The sequence below is a fragment of the Scleropages formosus genome, chromosome 3 (assembly GCF_900964775.1).
Source record: "Scleropages formosus chromosome 3, fSclFor1.1, whole genome shotgun sequence".
In the NCBI taxonomy this organism is placed as follows: domain Eukaryota; kingdom Metazoa; phylum Chordata; class Actinopteri; order Osteoglossiformes; family Osteoglossidae; genus Scleropages; species Scleropages formosus.
In genome coordinates this window covers 19,653,855-19,667,942 of record NC_041808.1, presented here as the reverse complement: position 1 = coordinate 19,667,942, position 14,088 = coordinate 19,653,855, and the positions used below count along the sequence as shown (strand labels likewise).

At 43.6% G+C, this 14,088-nt stretch overlaps 1 protein-coding gene across 1 annotated transcript; it reads left to right on the top strand.

The window, feature by feature from the left end:
• Positions 1-8,329: 8,329 nt before the first annotated feature.
• LOC108934931 (neutral cholesterol ester hydrolase 1-like) lies at positions 8,330-12,938 on the top strand. The gene is made up of 5 exons (XM_018753156.1): positions 8,330-8,572; positions 10,360-10,585; positions 10,902-10,971; positions 11,060-11,231; positions 11,590-12,938. The coding sequence occupies exons 1-5, from the start codon at positions 8,435-8,437 to the stop codon at positions 12,205-12,207; spliced, it is 1,224 nt and encodes a 407-aa protein (XP_018608672.1). The 5' UTR covers positions 8,330-8,434; the 3' UTR covers positions 12,208-12,938.
• Positions 12,939-14,088: the final 1,150 nt, after the last annotated feature.

Here is a 14,088-nt window from a genome sequence, read left to right as displayed (position 1 = left end):
TCCTGAAATGGAGAGATGGTGAGCAAGTGCTGTGGTTTCATTGGCTTCCCCCCTGCAAGATGCTGTCTGCAGTTAAATTCATTGCATGAGCTGAGCACTTAAAGTAAGGAGGCCTAACTATGGAGCGGATGATGAGTAATGGGTCTGGAGATGTCTGAGCCGTGATGGATCACTAACGCGGGAGTGTTTCTCACTGCATTTGGGATGTGTTAGGTTTCCCACTGCGTGCTGGCGGTTTTTTGCGGGCACGAGGTTTTCACTGTATGGTGGGAGTGGTCTGGAGTGTTAGGTTTCCCATTGTGTTAGGGATGGTTAGGGTTAGGAGGATCACGTTTTGTAGAGCGTGTTGGCAATGTTTGGTTTCTCATGTCGTGCTGAGAGTGTTAAGTTTCTCTGCGTCTGCATGGAACGCTGCTTCCCTTGGGACACGCATCCAGACAATGTAGCGTTATCAGTCGTTCCCACTCTGGGAAATTTTCCAGCGTACGTGTGTCATTATGAGTTTGTGTATATGAGGAGGCATGTGTACGTGAGTGTGTACGTGTGTACGCGTGTGAGAGAGAGAGAGAGAGAGAGGATCGTGGGGAAAGGAACATCACCCAAACCTCACGGAGGCATGTAGGGAGAACACAGACGTCGGCAAGACTGTCATGGCCGGGACCGATCTAATGGGTGGGGGGAAGGGGTAAATTCGGTGAAGGATGAGGTCATTACAGCGGCGCTGTCTGGAAGTGGGGCCAGGACTGTTTAAAGGCAGTCCATATGGCGTGATCTGCTCCGGTTAGTTCTGCACGCCGGCACCAGCTGTTCCCAGCACTGGCGTCCCAGATGCAAGGAGCACCATGGGAATAAAATCAATTTAACCCCCCCACCGCACAACCCCTTTCTCCCACTGTCTCTGTTTGTGGGCGTTTCCCTGAACCGGCTCAACACAGCTGTCCCAGGCGACATCAACGCAGATTGTAAAACTAGGGAAAAGCATTACTCCTGCAATATTTCTCATGTTCCCCATTTTAATGTGGCTTCTGGTGTAACTCTTTCATTATCATATAAATACAGAACATATTAGGCGTAAGACCAAAGGTTCCGCATGTAAAAAAAAAAAAAAAAAAAATCAGTTATTAATACATGAATATAAAAGGAGAAAGCATATCTGTTTTAATGTACAACTTGAAAACAATCTTGCCTTTTCATTACTGACCTATGAATGTGAAATAATCACAGGGACCACACTGGCATTTCTAACGGCAGAAAAAGCACATTTGATCCTAGACTCGCCATCTGTCCCGTGTGAAAATAAACCTGCCTGTGAACCAGGATCCACCCCATTTGCGGGATGTGAATGTAGATCTGATATATGAAGAGTATGAACATACATATGGTGTTTATCACCTGTATTCCTAGACCTGCTCTCAGGCCTCCAAACGTTTTCTCCTTCTCTGACACCACAGTCCTGCTTTCTGGAATACAGAATTAACATTACTTCCCCTGACATCCAACCAGGAGAGCCTGATGAAGACTTTCTTCAGTGAAGTGCACATTCAGAGGAAGTAATTGTTTCCACCGAAACCAGAGACACACAAGAGATTATTATTCTTTCTGTCACTGAGGTATACAGTGTATGTGTTAATAAACATCACAAGCTGAGCGTTGATTCCATTGTTTTGCATATTAATTCATGTATCTTCTTTGATTTCCCATTTTTAAACTCTGTGCTTCGGAAGGTAACGCCTTGATTTATCTGTCCGTTGCAGCCAGCACGCTCGTGAATCCATCCACCTCTCGTCCTTGCAGGTTTCTCTCAGCGACTCTCCATCGGTGGAGCCAAGGACTCAAAGCTGTCAACATACAGAGTTAAAATAATCCATGATGTTGTCTGAGGTGGAAAAAGCGACCCCTCCAGTCTGCAATGTTTCCTCCACCGCCAGTCATGTTTTTCTACTGCCTCATGTAGTTGAGCACAGATAAGGTGGAGCAGATCAAGGGGTGACTGCCAGCCTTTTGCATGCTGTACATGTACACACACACACACACACACACACACACACAAAGAGCCCCTTTACACGTTAGCAGCATTCCAATTGTATGATATGTGGGGTCGTTGAGGGGGTCTCCCTTTCACACCTGCCTGCTTATACTCCTAGGAGCTTCAACATTGACTGTTCTCACTTCTAATAATGGCCTTCTGATTAAGTGCCTGTTGAAAGGTCATAGGTTAACTGCTGAAACAGGATATACAGAACCTGGCTGGGCTGCAGCACAAGTCTCACTCTGACCTCAAAACATGTGGAGAAACCCTACCCCACACTTAAAATATTTCAATCCAAAATTAACCGTTTTACAGGATGCACGTTCAAGTCCCACTAAGGGCAGTACAGTTGCGTATCTAGGGCAGCCACATCACCTGAAGTTATTTACTAGCACAACCACGTGACTGCATACAACTGCAGGCTATGTAGGTGGTTTTGGGGGAAAAAATAACATTGAGGCTAGCTAGGCAAATACACTCAAAAGTCATCAAGCCTGAGATATGGAAGGGTGGTCACACCCACTGGAAATGATGAGGTATGGTTAGCAGATGCTCTCAGTGTTTCTGTAACGACCGAGGTTCCCATCATCAGGAAGTTCGGTCCCACTGAAACCATTGTCCCTAAACAGACGGCTCTGTTGTGCACCACTCGTCTCTCTTAGATCTCACAGATTTGCAGGATTTGCGGTGGATGTCGCAACAGAAGTGCATTTCAGACACTGCCATTTGCCAAAATGGCCAGACTTTCCTTCGTGGGTTCTCTTCCGCAGAAGAACTGTGGTCCAAAAACCTCTGATCACTCGCTGGCATTGAGGGACCACAAGCCCAGCCAAGAGCTGTGATATTGATATGCGGTTTTTTGCACATGAAAACTGCGGCTGCAAATTATTAGAGTTCCAGAAGGTATGCAAGCCAGAGCAAGTGTGCATGAATAGCCCATTAATGTGCACAAACACAGAGGCCCAGCCTGCAATCAGCAACATGCTTTGAATCTTGTTCCATGGGTGTATGTGATGATGGAACAAACTGCCCGCTCCCCAAGTTTCCAGCATATCTGACATCACATTTCTGGGCAAACAGATAACCCTGCAGAATGCTGTGTATCTGGGTGTATGTGCCTGTATGTGTGTGGGAGGGCATCTGGGGTTCTCTTGAAAAAGGGGATTGTCAGTACAGTAGACATAGGGGCATTTTGGAAAACTAAAACCTTTGTTTTCACACAAAGTACAGTCTGTATCTCTCCCTTTCTCTTTTGTGCACCAGTCCTCTTCAAGGCCATCTCTCTCATCATGTTCCTGATCTCAAGCTGACTTGTAGTTTCCAGAACAGGCCCATAGCTTCTTATTCTGGCTCTCTTTGAGGTGAACATTCCCACCAAGTTATTCTGTGTTGAAATCATTTCAATAATTTGCACAGATAAATTGCTACTCAAGCATTTATTGTTGAAGGGTACAGCAACAGTTCCTCACCTGGAATATGAGGTTCAGTCTACAGTTTACGACAAGCCCGGCTGCATAACTTCATACACTGTAAGGCTATAGACTCTTCTATCAGTAACCCAAACCACAACATTAGTACGACAACACAAAAAACAAACGAACCAACAAACGAACCAACCGACCGCTTGTAAGTGACAGGAAAAGAGATGCTGTTGGAAGATTCGGTTCAACACTGCAAACTTTTCACCTCTAACTGGAAGGCTGGGCTGTGTGGCCTCAATCATACTGAAACCAAGACAATAGCGTCATTCTTCCCCGTGGTTCTGAGAGCCTTGTCGTGAGTTAAGGTGCTGCTCAGTCTCTGGTGATCAGCAGACCGACTTCCTCCGTTTTACACCACGGACACCCCCATCGGCAGTCACTGCCCTCTTTTCATGGCTGCGCACGGATGTAAGAGATTTTACAGGTACGCAGGCCAAGTCCTTGTTTTTTTCACATCGTTCATCTACAGAAGCAAAATATGAGTAACGAACACACCGTGTGATACTCTAATCACTTTTAGCTGTCAGTTTTTAACAAACAAAACTTTGACACGTGACCTTGCTTTTTGGTGCAGTAGAGGTTACAAATTCAAGACCCTCAGTGCGTTATGGTGATATTCCAAGGCGAAATGGACAGATGCCATGATCCATGACTTTTTAATTGGGTATGAGAACGAACATGTGCTTGAATGCTGTTACAAGGTCATTTTATAAAAAAAAAAATCATTGGTCACCTGACAAGACTTCTGCTCCCCCAAAGTTCTGAACTTGAAAGAAGTGCCATCACTAGGAATGTGGACTTTTCCATTTCAGGCAGCATTGCTACTTACCTCAGCTCCACCCGCACGAGGAGTTATCTGTACATGGAGACCAAGAAAAACACGAGCGTAGGGCTGAAAGGCAGGCCTGAAATTGTTGCAGAGAAGCAGAACATGTGCCTGGACACCCGTCTGGAAGTGAGTGCATACATCAGAGGCGACACAGACGCCATTAAGGAACGCATAAGAGGGCCGTTTTTCTACTCACTGCCTTCCACGGTGCAGGACCGGCTCATTAGTCAAGGCACATTCCCTGACCCTGGGCCCCACAACCCAACTGCACTCATAATCCCAGTCATAATGATCATTCTCCTCCTCATCATATTCATGCCATCAGGAGACACGGTGCTTGAAAACACGGACTTATGAGCAAAAAGGTTACAGGCAGCAAATCACAGAAAGATGGAAGACCCGTTGTTGCTTCAGTTATATCTTCCACCTGTAAAAATGGCCAAAATTGTTAGCAATGTTGTAAATTGCACAACAAAGCCACTATGGATCAAGAAGTATTTATTATGGCATGACCAGTCCACACAGTGTGTCTGAAATGTCCAGCACAAGTAACCTCATGGAGATGCAGGAATAAGTACTGCCTTACATCTGTTCACGCTACATTTATTAGAAATCACGAGGAGAGGGGGTGGGGGGTCAAATTACTCACCCATCAAGGGTGCCAAAGGAAAATGAAAATGGAGCAAAACACAAACATATTACGGAAAAGTGGACAATTATCTACAGCTCGATCATGTAAACTTTGCTCCTCGGGAAGATAAACCAACAACTTGAAAAAGGGGCTGGTGGGAGGGTGGGAGTTAATCTGTGAAAGCTAGCGGAGACTGTGGATGCGCTGGAGCTTCTTTCATGTATTGCTGAAGGTCCAGTGGAAGATTTTGTTAATGGAGTCATGCACCATGTTAACCCAACATCAAGGACACCAAGAGGTTATTACCCCTGAGTTGGACAGCTCTAAAAAAATTCTGGTCCTCACACCAAAGGTGGAAAATTTGACATACGGGACAGCTGGTAGTGGAGTGGTCAGAGGGGCTGCTGCGTTAGGACCTAAAGATTAAAGGTTCAAATCCTACCCTCAGTGATAATAGCCTTGTGCAAGGTATTCACCCAAAATTGTTCCAGTAAAAAATACCCACTTGTGTAAACAATAATCGCAGATTGATTTGGAGAAAATTGCCAGCTAAATGAATAAATGGATAAGTGGAAAATATGACCAGCAGCAAAACATCCGGGCCATATCGAACAAAGCCCGTTAACAATGGCGTTTGCAAACAGCAATTTACTGTCCTATCATGTTCAAACATAAATGCAGTACAAAATAAAAAGGATATCATGGTTTGTATGTGCATCTGAAGGCTTGCATGTCTGCTCTGAAACAAAGATGTTCTTTGAGGACAAAGATGCTTGGAGAGCTGCGTGCTGGCCATGGTGTGTTCTTGGCTTTCAAACAGTGGAAATATCCTTTTCATCTGTGAAGTGAGATTTCTGATCACAAAAGCAGCACAAAGCAACTCTGTGTTCTACATGTACTCTTGTTGGCTTCCACCCCATGTAGGGTGAGTCCCATCGCAGAATAATAAAACTTCCGGTGAACCATCTAAGCATGGCATGCAGGTGTGGCTTTCATAAGAAGGCTGGGCATGGCTGGAAATAGTGATTCCTGTGATTGAAAACACAGTGACATGTATTGTTTCAGATGGACCGAAATGCTCACAAACAAGTCCAGAAAAAGAGACAGCTTATTGTCTTTCGTTACATAAGGGGCAGAGGAAGGGTTGGACTTCAGATGATGGGGAAAATAATTTTGGGGGCAGCAAAAGCGCAAACATGAGCATCAAATCCGATTAAGACAACAGCACTGATTTAATGTCACTAAAAAACCAGGAACATGTAAAACCTAATTGCAGGCCTTAGTGAACAAGACTTTGAAAAAGTATTTCATCTGAAAATTTCTACAACTAAATAAATTAATTTCAAACCTGATTAGGGCTGATAAATTACTTCTGTGCTTTTTTCTGGTCTTTCAATAATTATGTCTATTTTACAGCCATTTCACTGAAAGAAAAATAATGATGATTATTTACAGGGCAAGAAATGTAAATAACACAGTGTCCTTGTATATATATATTTCCACTATTAAATATATTAAAAATTAAAAACACATATTCCGTTCAATACAACATACATGACACTGAGTTCACGCTTAACCAACATTGATTCATTTAGCTGATGTTTTTCTCCAAATAAAATTACCCTTATTTACCAATTAATACAGGTAGGGAATTTTCAGTAGAGCACTTCCGCTTTAGTACCTTGCAGGAGGTGGGATTCGAACCCCAAGATACCAGCTCCAAACACCAAACTACATGACCTGCTGGCCCACTTGAAGGGGTTACATGTTTTTGATTTCATGGAATGCTTAATGAACTAAACAGCTGAATTAATGCACTCATGATAGTGGTCAGGACTGTAAAACTATTTATTTCAGGTTCCTTTTCAAAGCACGTTGTACTGGTGAAGTTACCACTGAATTAGTAGCGCAATAGTGCCCCCTTGCGGAGCACAGGGCAATGGCTTTCATACCAACGCACAGCTTCAAGATACATCAAGACACCAACGTTTTTTTGTATTTTCTTCACTTCCTAAAGTAATTTAACTTACCATAAATTGCTTCTTCGGAGCATGTCTGTAGGGCACAAGCACAGAGAGAACACGCAAACTCAGCACACCCTGAGCTGGACTCAAACCCATGTCTGCCAAGCAGGTGAGGAGGTGCAAAGCACTCATCTTACATGTTGTGTCACTGAGCCCTGACCCAAAGGCAGAATGACTGCTTAATTAGAGCCATGCATCAATAGAAAGAGGGCAATTAAAGTGAATACACCCCATACTATGTCCAGTTCACCATGGCCTAACACTTTAAATTCAGTTAAATCCGCTATTATTAACTCACACTTGACGCATTTGTCGAAGGTGTTTGTACAATGTTACATAATGAACATTACAATTATTTACACATTTATATAACAGTATTCTTATTGAATCAATTCTGGATAAGCGCCAAGGAGGTCAAGGTTACTACATCAGGAATGGGATTCAAACCAACAGTTTACGGGGCGACAGACCTAAGCGTATCTGCTGCTCCCTGTTTATTGTAGATTGAAGGCATGTATTTAAGCAGGGAAATTTTAGAGTCAATAAAATGTGCAGCATATAGTTTAGTTTAAATAGCTTGAATGTCATTTCACTGTGGTTTGCGTCTGCTCTTTCGTAGGAGTCGTGACTTTAGGCGAGCAGCAGCGACACCTGGCGGTCGAGCGGATCACGTACAAGCGCAACTTCGGGTTTCTGTTTTTACAAGCGCGAACCGATGTACTTTATATGTACTGTATGTACATGCAATTCGATGATATATATATATATCATACGTCTGTGTACTCATATATACGTACACACGCTATATACTGTATATTTCTTTCATATAACCTGAGGACCACGTAACATTTGAAGCTTCATTCTTAGCCAAGTCGATAAATGTAGCGTTAAATCTGAGGTGTAGATTTATTAATACAAGTTACGTCATAAATTCAAGCAATGCAGTGATTCACCGTTTCGTTGGTTCCAGTGCATCTTAGTGTTTCCACTCTCTCTATGTTCACCGCACGCAGTTTCCATAATATTTTCACAGCGTTTCACTGTTCTGCTGTTCTTTACTGTTTTATCGCGACATTTTCAGTGTATATATATCGTCATGCTGCCACTGCATTTGATTTCCCTGTTTTCGCTGCATGCATTTCAGTGTCATTTCTTTTTCTGTGAATGTCGACTTTTTTTTTTTTACTTGCCATTGAGGGATTAACAGTGTATTTACGTCGTACTTAAGTTTTACTTCGCGCATCTCCACAACGTGTTCTCCCCACGTCCCCCGCGCACTGCCGCGTCTCCACCGCATTTCAGTGGTAGCGCTGCTCAGGTCTCCTCCCCCCTCCACAAACCGCAGCTCCCACGTGTCCACGCTGGGACAGCGCTGCCTTTCCGGCCGTGTCACGGATCAGCTATACGTCAGTGGACTTGTCGCTGTGGAGCACCGCTACCATGAAGCTCTTGCTCAGCGTTACCGTCTTATTGGCGTTTCTAGCCGCCTATTTCATTTACACGCCGTTACCTCCCACGGTGTCCGAGCCGTGGAAACTGATGCTGCTGGATGCCACGCTCCGCACTATCGTGAAAGTGGTAAATATTTATTAATAAATATTAATGCGCACCGCCCGGCAGTGTACATCTTCTTTAAAAACTTGCTATCGATTGTGTTCCTGAGCGGGGTGTAACTTACGCAGTTCCCGTGCGTTGAGCTTCGGTTAAAAAGTGGTAAATACCCAACTGCCAATTTTAAAAGCTGCTGCTGTGAGTAAAGTTAAGTTCAGTTGAAGCCTCACTCTCTGTGTGTGTTACTAGTACTGGAACTTCTGGCGGAATTCACACACATTGGGGCAGGTGCGTGGTGTGAGGCGAATGTGCGTCCTCTTCCTCCTGGTTCTTCAAACAGTGTTGGGTCACAACAAACATTAGCATTTTTAGTGCATCTGAAGGTGTTTAGAAGTGTCCAAGGAAGAAAGCGATGAACGAGATCTATACAATAATTACAAAGCAAGGCCCACGCGGTAACGCTAGAGCTCGGTACCGCGCCTCTAAACCAAAAAGACGTTAAAATAGCCTCCGTTTGGTTCTTAAATAGCCTCTTTGGTTCTTTTACGAAGGACTGAACCATTTCCACCAAAATAAAGGGGGTATCAATGATCCCGACAGGAATTCAGCAAACGTAAATGCACAGGTGTTTCGTTACAGTTAATATATATATTTTCTTACATTATCGTGTCTCATTTGCATGAAAATACAGTGAGAAACTTCCACAGTAATTAGTTTTTCCATTTTCCTGGGCACGCGCCACCCCGAAACAGGCGGTGTTTAAGGTGACCTAAAAGCTTCCTGAGGTCTTTTGGCGGCTCCAGAACAGTACTTTTTTGCTAAGTGATGTAGAGAAATAAACTTAACGTGCACAACAGAGACACCAGGCAGAGCTGAGAGTTGCACACGTCGACTGTTTGTGTATGAGTTAGTTTAACTTTATGATGGAGGAGTGATTTTTCTCCTCACCGGCTGAACTGAGACAGGCCTGCTCTGCCAGTTCCTGTTCCTCAGTTACCTAAAGTCTTATTTTAAATCACTCTTATGTTGCACTTATTAGGGCAGAGTGCAGAAGAACATTGGGCGGTGCTCACTGAGAGCGCGCATTAAAAAAAAAACATTTTCTATTGTCTCACCCGTTTTTAAATCGAAATGACTTTTCTGTACACGTTTTGGTCTGTGGTACAATAACTAGGCTCCTCCTCAGTCCCCAGTTGATGTTCATTCTGTGTTTCGCCTGGTCAAGCTGGATGTTTGATATTTTCTTGAAGTGGGTAACAGTTTCATAATGAAAAGCAAGAAATGTCCGTAAGATTTTCAGCTTAAATCAGTTTTATTACAGTTTGCTTTAGTACCCACTACGACGTTGTAAGCTCACAACAGGCTACACTATCACAGTGAGATTTTACAACATTAGTACTGTCATAAAGTACCGCCGGTGTTTTTAAATGGAGCAAAGTTTTACAAATGGCCTCTTTTACATGAGATGAAGGGATTTTCATGGAATTGGCAGCGTGCTCTTTCTCTGAAAATGTCCGTGAACTCTGCCCAACTTGGCATTTTAGGACATCGCCCGAGGGGGTAAAGACTAGATGGTGCTCCTCCTCCCTGTCTGAACCTCAGCCTGATTTCACACTACAGCAAAGCTGTGCTGAAACTAGTGGGTCTAGACACAGAATGGTGACATTGCACACGTGCTTGAGAGAACATTTCTTATGACCGAGAGCTTGAAGTTCTTCCAAATTTTTATCCTCTGAGCATTACGGCTGACTAAGAAGGCAATGCAGAGAAACACTCTGGCTGATTATCTTTTTGTCCCTCCCTCCACCTGTCAGAACGATGTAGCTCATACCCTTGGTTTAAGCAACCATGTGGATGTGCTCAACTATGCTTTCGGAAACCTTGGGGCACCAGAGACCAAATCTAGCGAAGATGTGCAGGTCAGCGATACCGCCTTTGCGGGGGTCCAGGTCCTCGTGTTCCAGTCCACCCTGAAGAGTGAGGGCAAGAAGAGGGGCGTGGTGTATGTCCATGGGGGCGGCTGGGCTCTGGGCACTACCAGTGAGTGTGTGGGGTTATCCATGGGGTTTTTACTATATTTGCAAAACCAGAAGGTGGCTGGTTCAAATTTCAGGAATGCAGCCATCATCAAAAATTTGTACTGAAGTACTGAGACAAAAAACACTGTTAAGCAGGCAAATGTATACCATTAACTGTTTAATCTACTGTTGATAAAGGCATTTGATAAGGAAAGTGAGCCTTATGACTCTTGAATAACACCCCAGATAAGACGGCTTTAAGTCAACTCTTTTAATGGACCAAATGTAAAGATACTGCATAGCTGTAAAAGTTTAATCTTGTCCCTCTTGCCCAACAGGAAGGGGGTTCTACAATTTGCTTGGCAGGCAAATGGCAAAGGACCTAGATGCCGTCATTGTGTCTGTTGAGTACGTGCACTATGTCTGGGTAACTTTAAATGGCATTGAGGAGCACTTGCATACACTGTGTAACTGTCCTCGTTCCTAAAACCACCAGATACCGGCTCGTCCCTAATGTCCGCTTTCCTGTACCGTATGAAGATGTACTGCTGGCCACCAAGCACTTCCTGCAGCCTGAGGTTCTGGCCAGGTATAAGGTGGACCCGGACCGGGTAGGAATATCAGGAGACAGTGCTGGAGGCAACCTGGCGGCCGCTGTGGCTCAGCAGGTAGATGTTGGTTCGTTGCCAGTACACACCAGGACTCTGTATCCTTTCAGTAAACCAACATATTTACTCCAGTGAGCAAAGTCTTAGTCCACATTATACATCTCAGTCAACTGGAGTTATAAATTGTCTCTGTTGGTTTTTTGTTAATAACAGATTGAATAAAGTACTGTTCATCTGGATTTTTTTTTTTTTTTTGCTGCAGGTGTTTTGAAAACGGTCACATTGTGTTCAGTGGAGTTAATATTTTACTCATATTAGTAATGTTTTATATCATAGTTGAAGGAGAACAGGATTTATTATTGTTTTGTGCCAAAGGTTAGATTCTGTTCTGTTGTTCTGTGTCTGTGCACCGGTGTAGATATCCATCGACGACAGCGTTTCTGTGAAGTTCAAGGTCCAGGCCCTGCTCTATCCAGTGCTTCAGGCTCTGGACTTCAACACACCCTCCTATCAACAGAACCAATATATGCCCATCCTCCACCGCAAAGTCATGGTCCAATTTTGGCTGGAGTATTTGGGGACTAATCCCAGCCACCTCCAGGCCATGCTGGTTAATAATCACACAGCTCTGGATGTGACCCAAGTAGAGGCGGTCCGGGCCAAGGTGGACTGGACTGCACTGCTTCCAGCTACCTTGCAAAAACAGCACAAGCCTGTGGTCCAGGTTCACGGTTCTTCCAAAATCTTGGAGGAGCTGCCAGCACTGCTGGATACACGGGCGGCTCCCCTCCTCGCAGAGAGGGACGTTCTGGCCCGGCTTCCGCAGGCCTACATCCTGACCTGTGAGCATGACGTGCTGCGAGATGATGGTCTGATGTACGGAAAGCGGCTGCAGGATGCAGGTGTGGCTGTGGAACAGGACCACTATGAGGATGGCTTCCATGGTTGCATATTCTTCACTAGCTGGCCCATGTACTCCTCTGTAGGCCTACGTGCCTTGGAAAATTACATCACCTGGCTCCAGAAAAACCTCTAAGTCCATGTTCCTGTAACCAACCCCCAGAGCATCCTTATTGGTTTCAAGGTGTAAAGGCAACATCTCTGTCTGGAGAATGGAATTTCCAAAGAAAAAACATAACTTTAAACAATGGGCCAAATGTACAGAACAGCTCAGAGCCTGAGATATGTAGACACATGGAACTCAATGACTATTTTTAGGATTTTCACTGTATAAAGAGAAACACCACTGTTGTAAATTAATTCTTTTTTTAGTTTATCAGCAGGTGCCTGTATAGTGACCATAAACATCTGTGTACTAAAATATTTACATGGATTATTAACTTTGAAGAACTTTGGCTATATTTCAGCAAGTGAGAGGAAGAAAAACAACTAGATCTGTGTATGCTCTTCATACCGTAATCATATTCAGGCAGCATCAGTCCTTACCTACAGTTGAAGGTGATGCAGAAACTGTCTATTTAAATAATGATATCATAAAAGGGATTTGTTGTTCATGGCTGAATTTGTTTTAAAGGCTGTTCTAATAGTTTATCCCCTCTGCTGTTACATCACCTCAATTGCCAAGTGCACAGAAATTGCATTCCTTACCTTATTCTTTCTCAGTTCTTTCATTCAGAATAAACCATTCTGTCTTGTACACTGTAAGAATGTATTTTAGATATGTTTAGATACATATATTTCAGTTTACAGGGGCACGGTGGCGCAGCGGGTTTGGCCTGGGCCTGCTCTCTGGCGGGTCTGGGGTTCGAGTCCCGCTTGGGGTGCCTTGCGACAGACTGGCATCCTGTCCTGCGTGTGTCCCCTACCCCTCCAGCCTTGCGCCCTGTGTTGCCGGGTTAGGCTCCAGCTTGCCGCAACCCCACTTGGGACAAGCGGTTTCAGACAGTGTGTGTGTATTTCAGCTTAGTATATTTAGAAGCAGTCGTGAAGCCAATAGGAACAGCAGTAAATGGTGCCCTCTTGCGTGGAAAGGAGAAGTTACCGTTTCATCTTCATAGCTTTTTCACTGGGTCACTTGGAACTCTCTTGCTTGAAAAAGGTTGTTTTCTTCAAATTGTTTCACCACATTTTCTTCCTGTTTATCAGCAGCCAGTTTCATAGCAGTTTCGACACACTGTCAAAGCAGCGAGGCACAGCTCTCAAGCCAGCTCTGTAAGAATAAGCAACGAGCTTCTTTTTAATCTTTGTGCTTCAGGTTTCCATGGGTGCTGTAAAGGCATTTTTGCTCCATTCCACCCTTCCACAATATTTTATTCATAAGAGTATTGTTTGAGTAAACAGTTTCTTTGAGCATTGTTCTTTTACACTGAAGTGTAGCCTTGGACCTGCTCTGACATACATTAGTCATACAGTTTCACTGCTCCTCCTCTAAATTGGGATTCCCAACTAGACACGTTATGCGTTTCACAATCTTTAAAAAGATGAGAATTCAACAATTACTTCATTACAGCAAATTTACGAACAATATACTCACACATGAAAAATATGCTTACTAACACTAATTAAAATGAGAAGATGTTCTACTCGTCCAGATGGTGAGATGTAACAATATAATAGGAAACATCCCTACAAAGTGTGCTTTGTAAGTCTATTTACATATATTGAAATCCTCTCTCTTAGGGTTTTCGTGAATTGCTTTGTTCGAATTATATGTTCGGTCTGAACTCACATTAAAGAGCTTGAGTGATGAGCTAAACATCTTATTTTGTGTTGTTTATTTGGAATAACAGCAGTTTACAGGGGTAACGTCAATTTAAGCTGAAATTGTATTGTTTTTAGGAGATTGTACAGTAAATATTTAAAATTATTTCAAGATCTCTTGTTGGATGTAAAGAGAACAAAAATTATGACATATCCATAATTCCAAAGTCCTGAAGTAATTTAGCAATGGTGACCC

Coding starts and splice junctions, on each gene's coding strand:
- LOC108934931 (XM_018753156.1), top strand. CDS start 8,435: ATGAAGCTCTTGCTCAGCGTTACCGTCTTATTGGCGTTTCTAGCCGCC. Junction 10,586..10,901: donor CTGGGCTCTGGGCACTACCA/GTGAGTGTGTGG, acceptor CTTGCCCAACAG/GAAGGGGGTTCTACAATTTG. Junction 10,972..11,059: donor GCCGTCATTGTGTCTGTTGA/GTACGTGCACTA, acceptor TAAAACCACCAG/ATACCGGCTCGTCCCTAATG.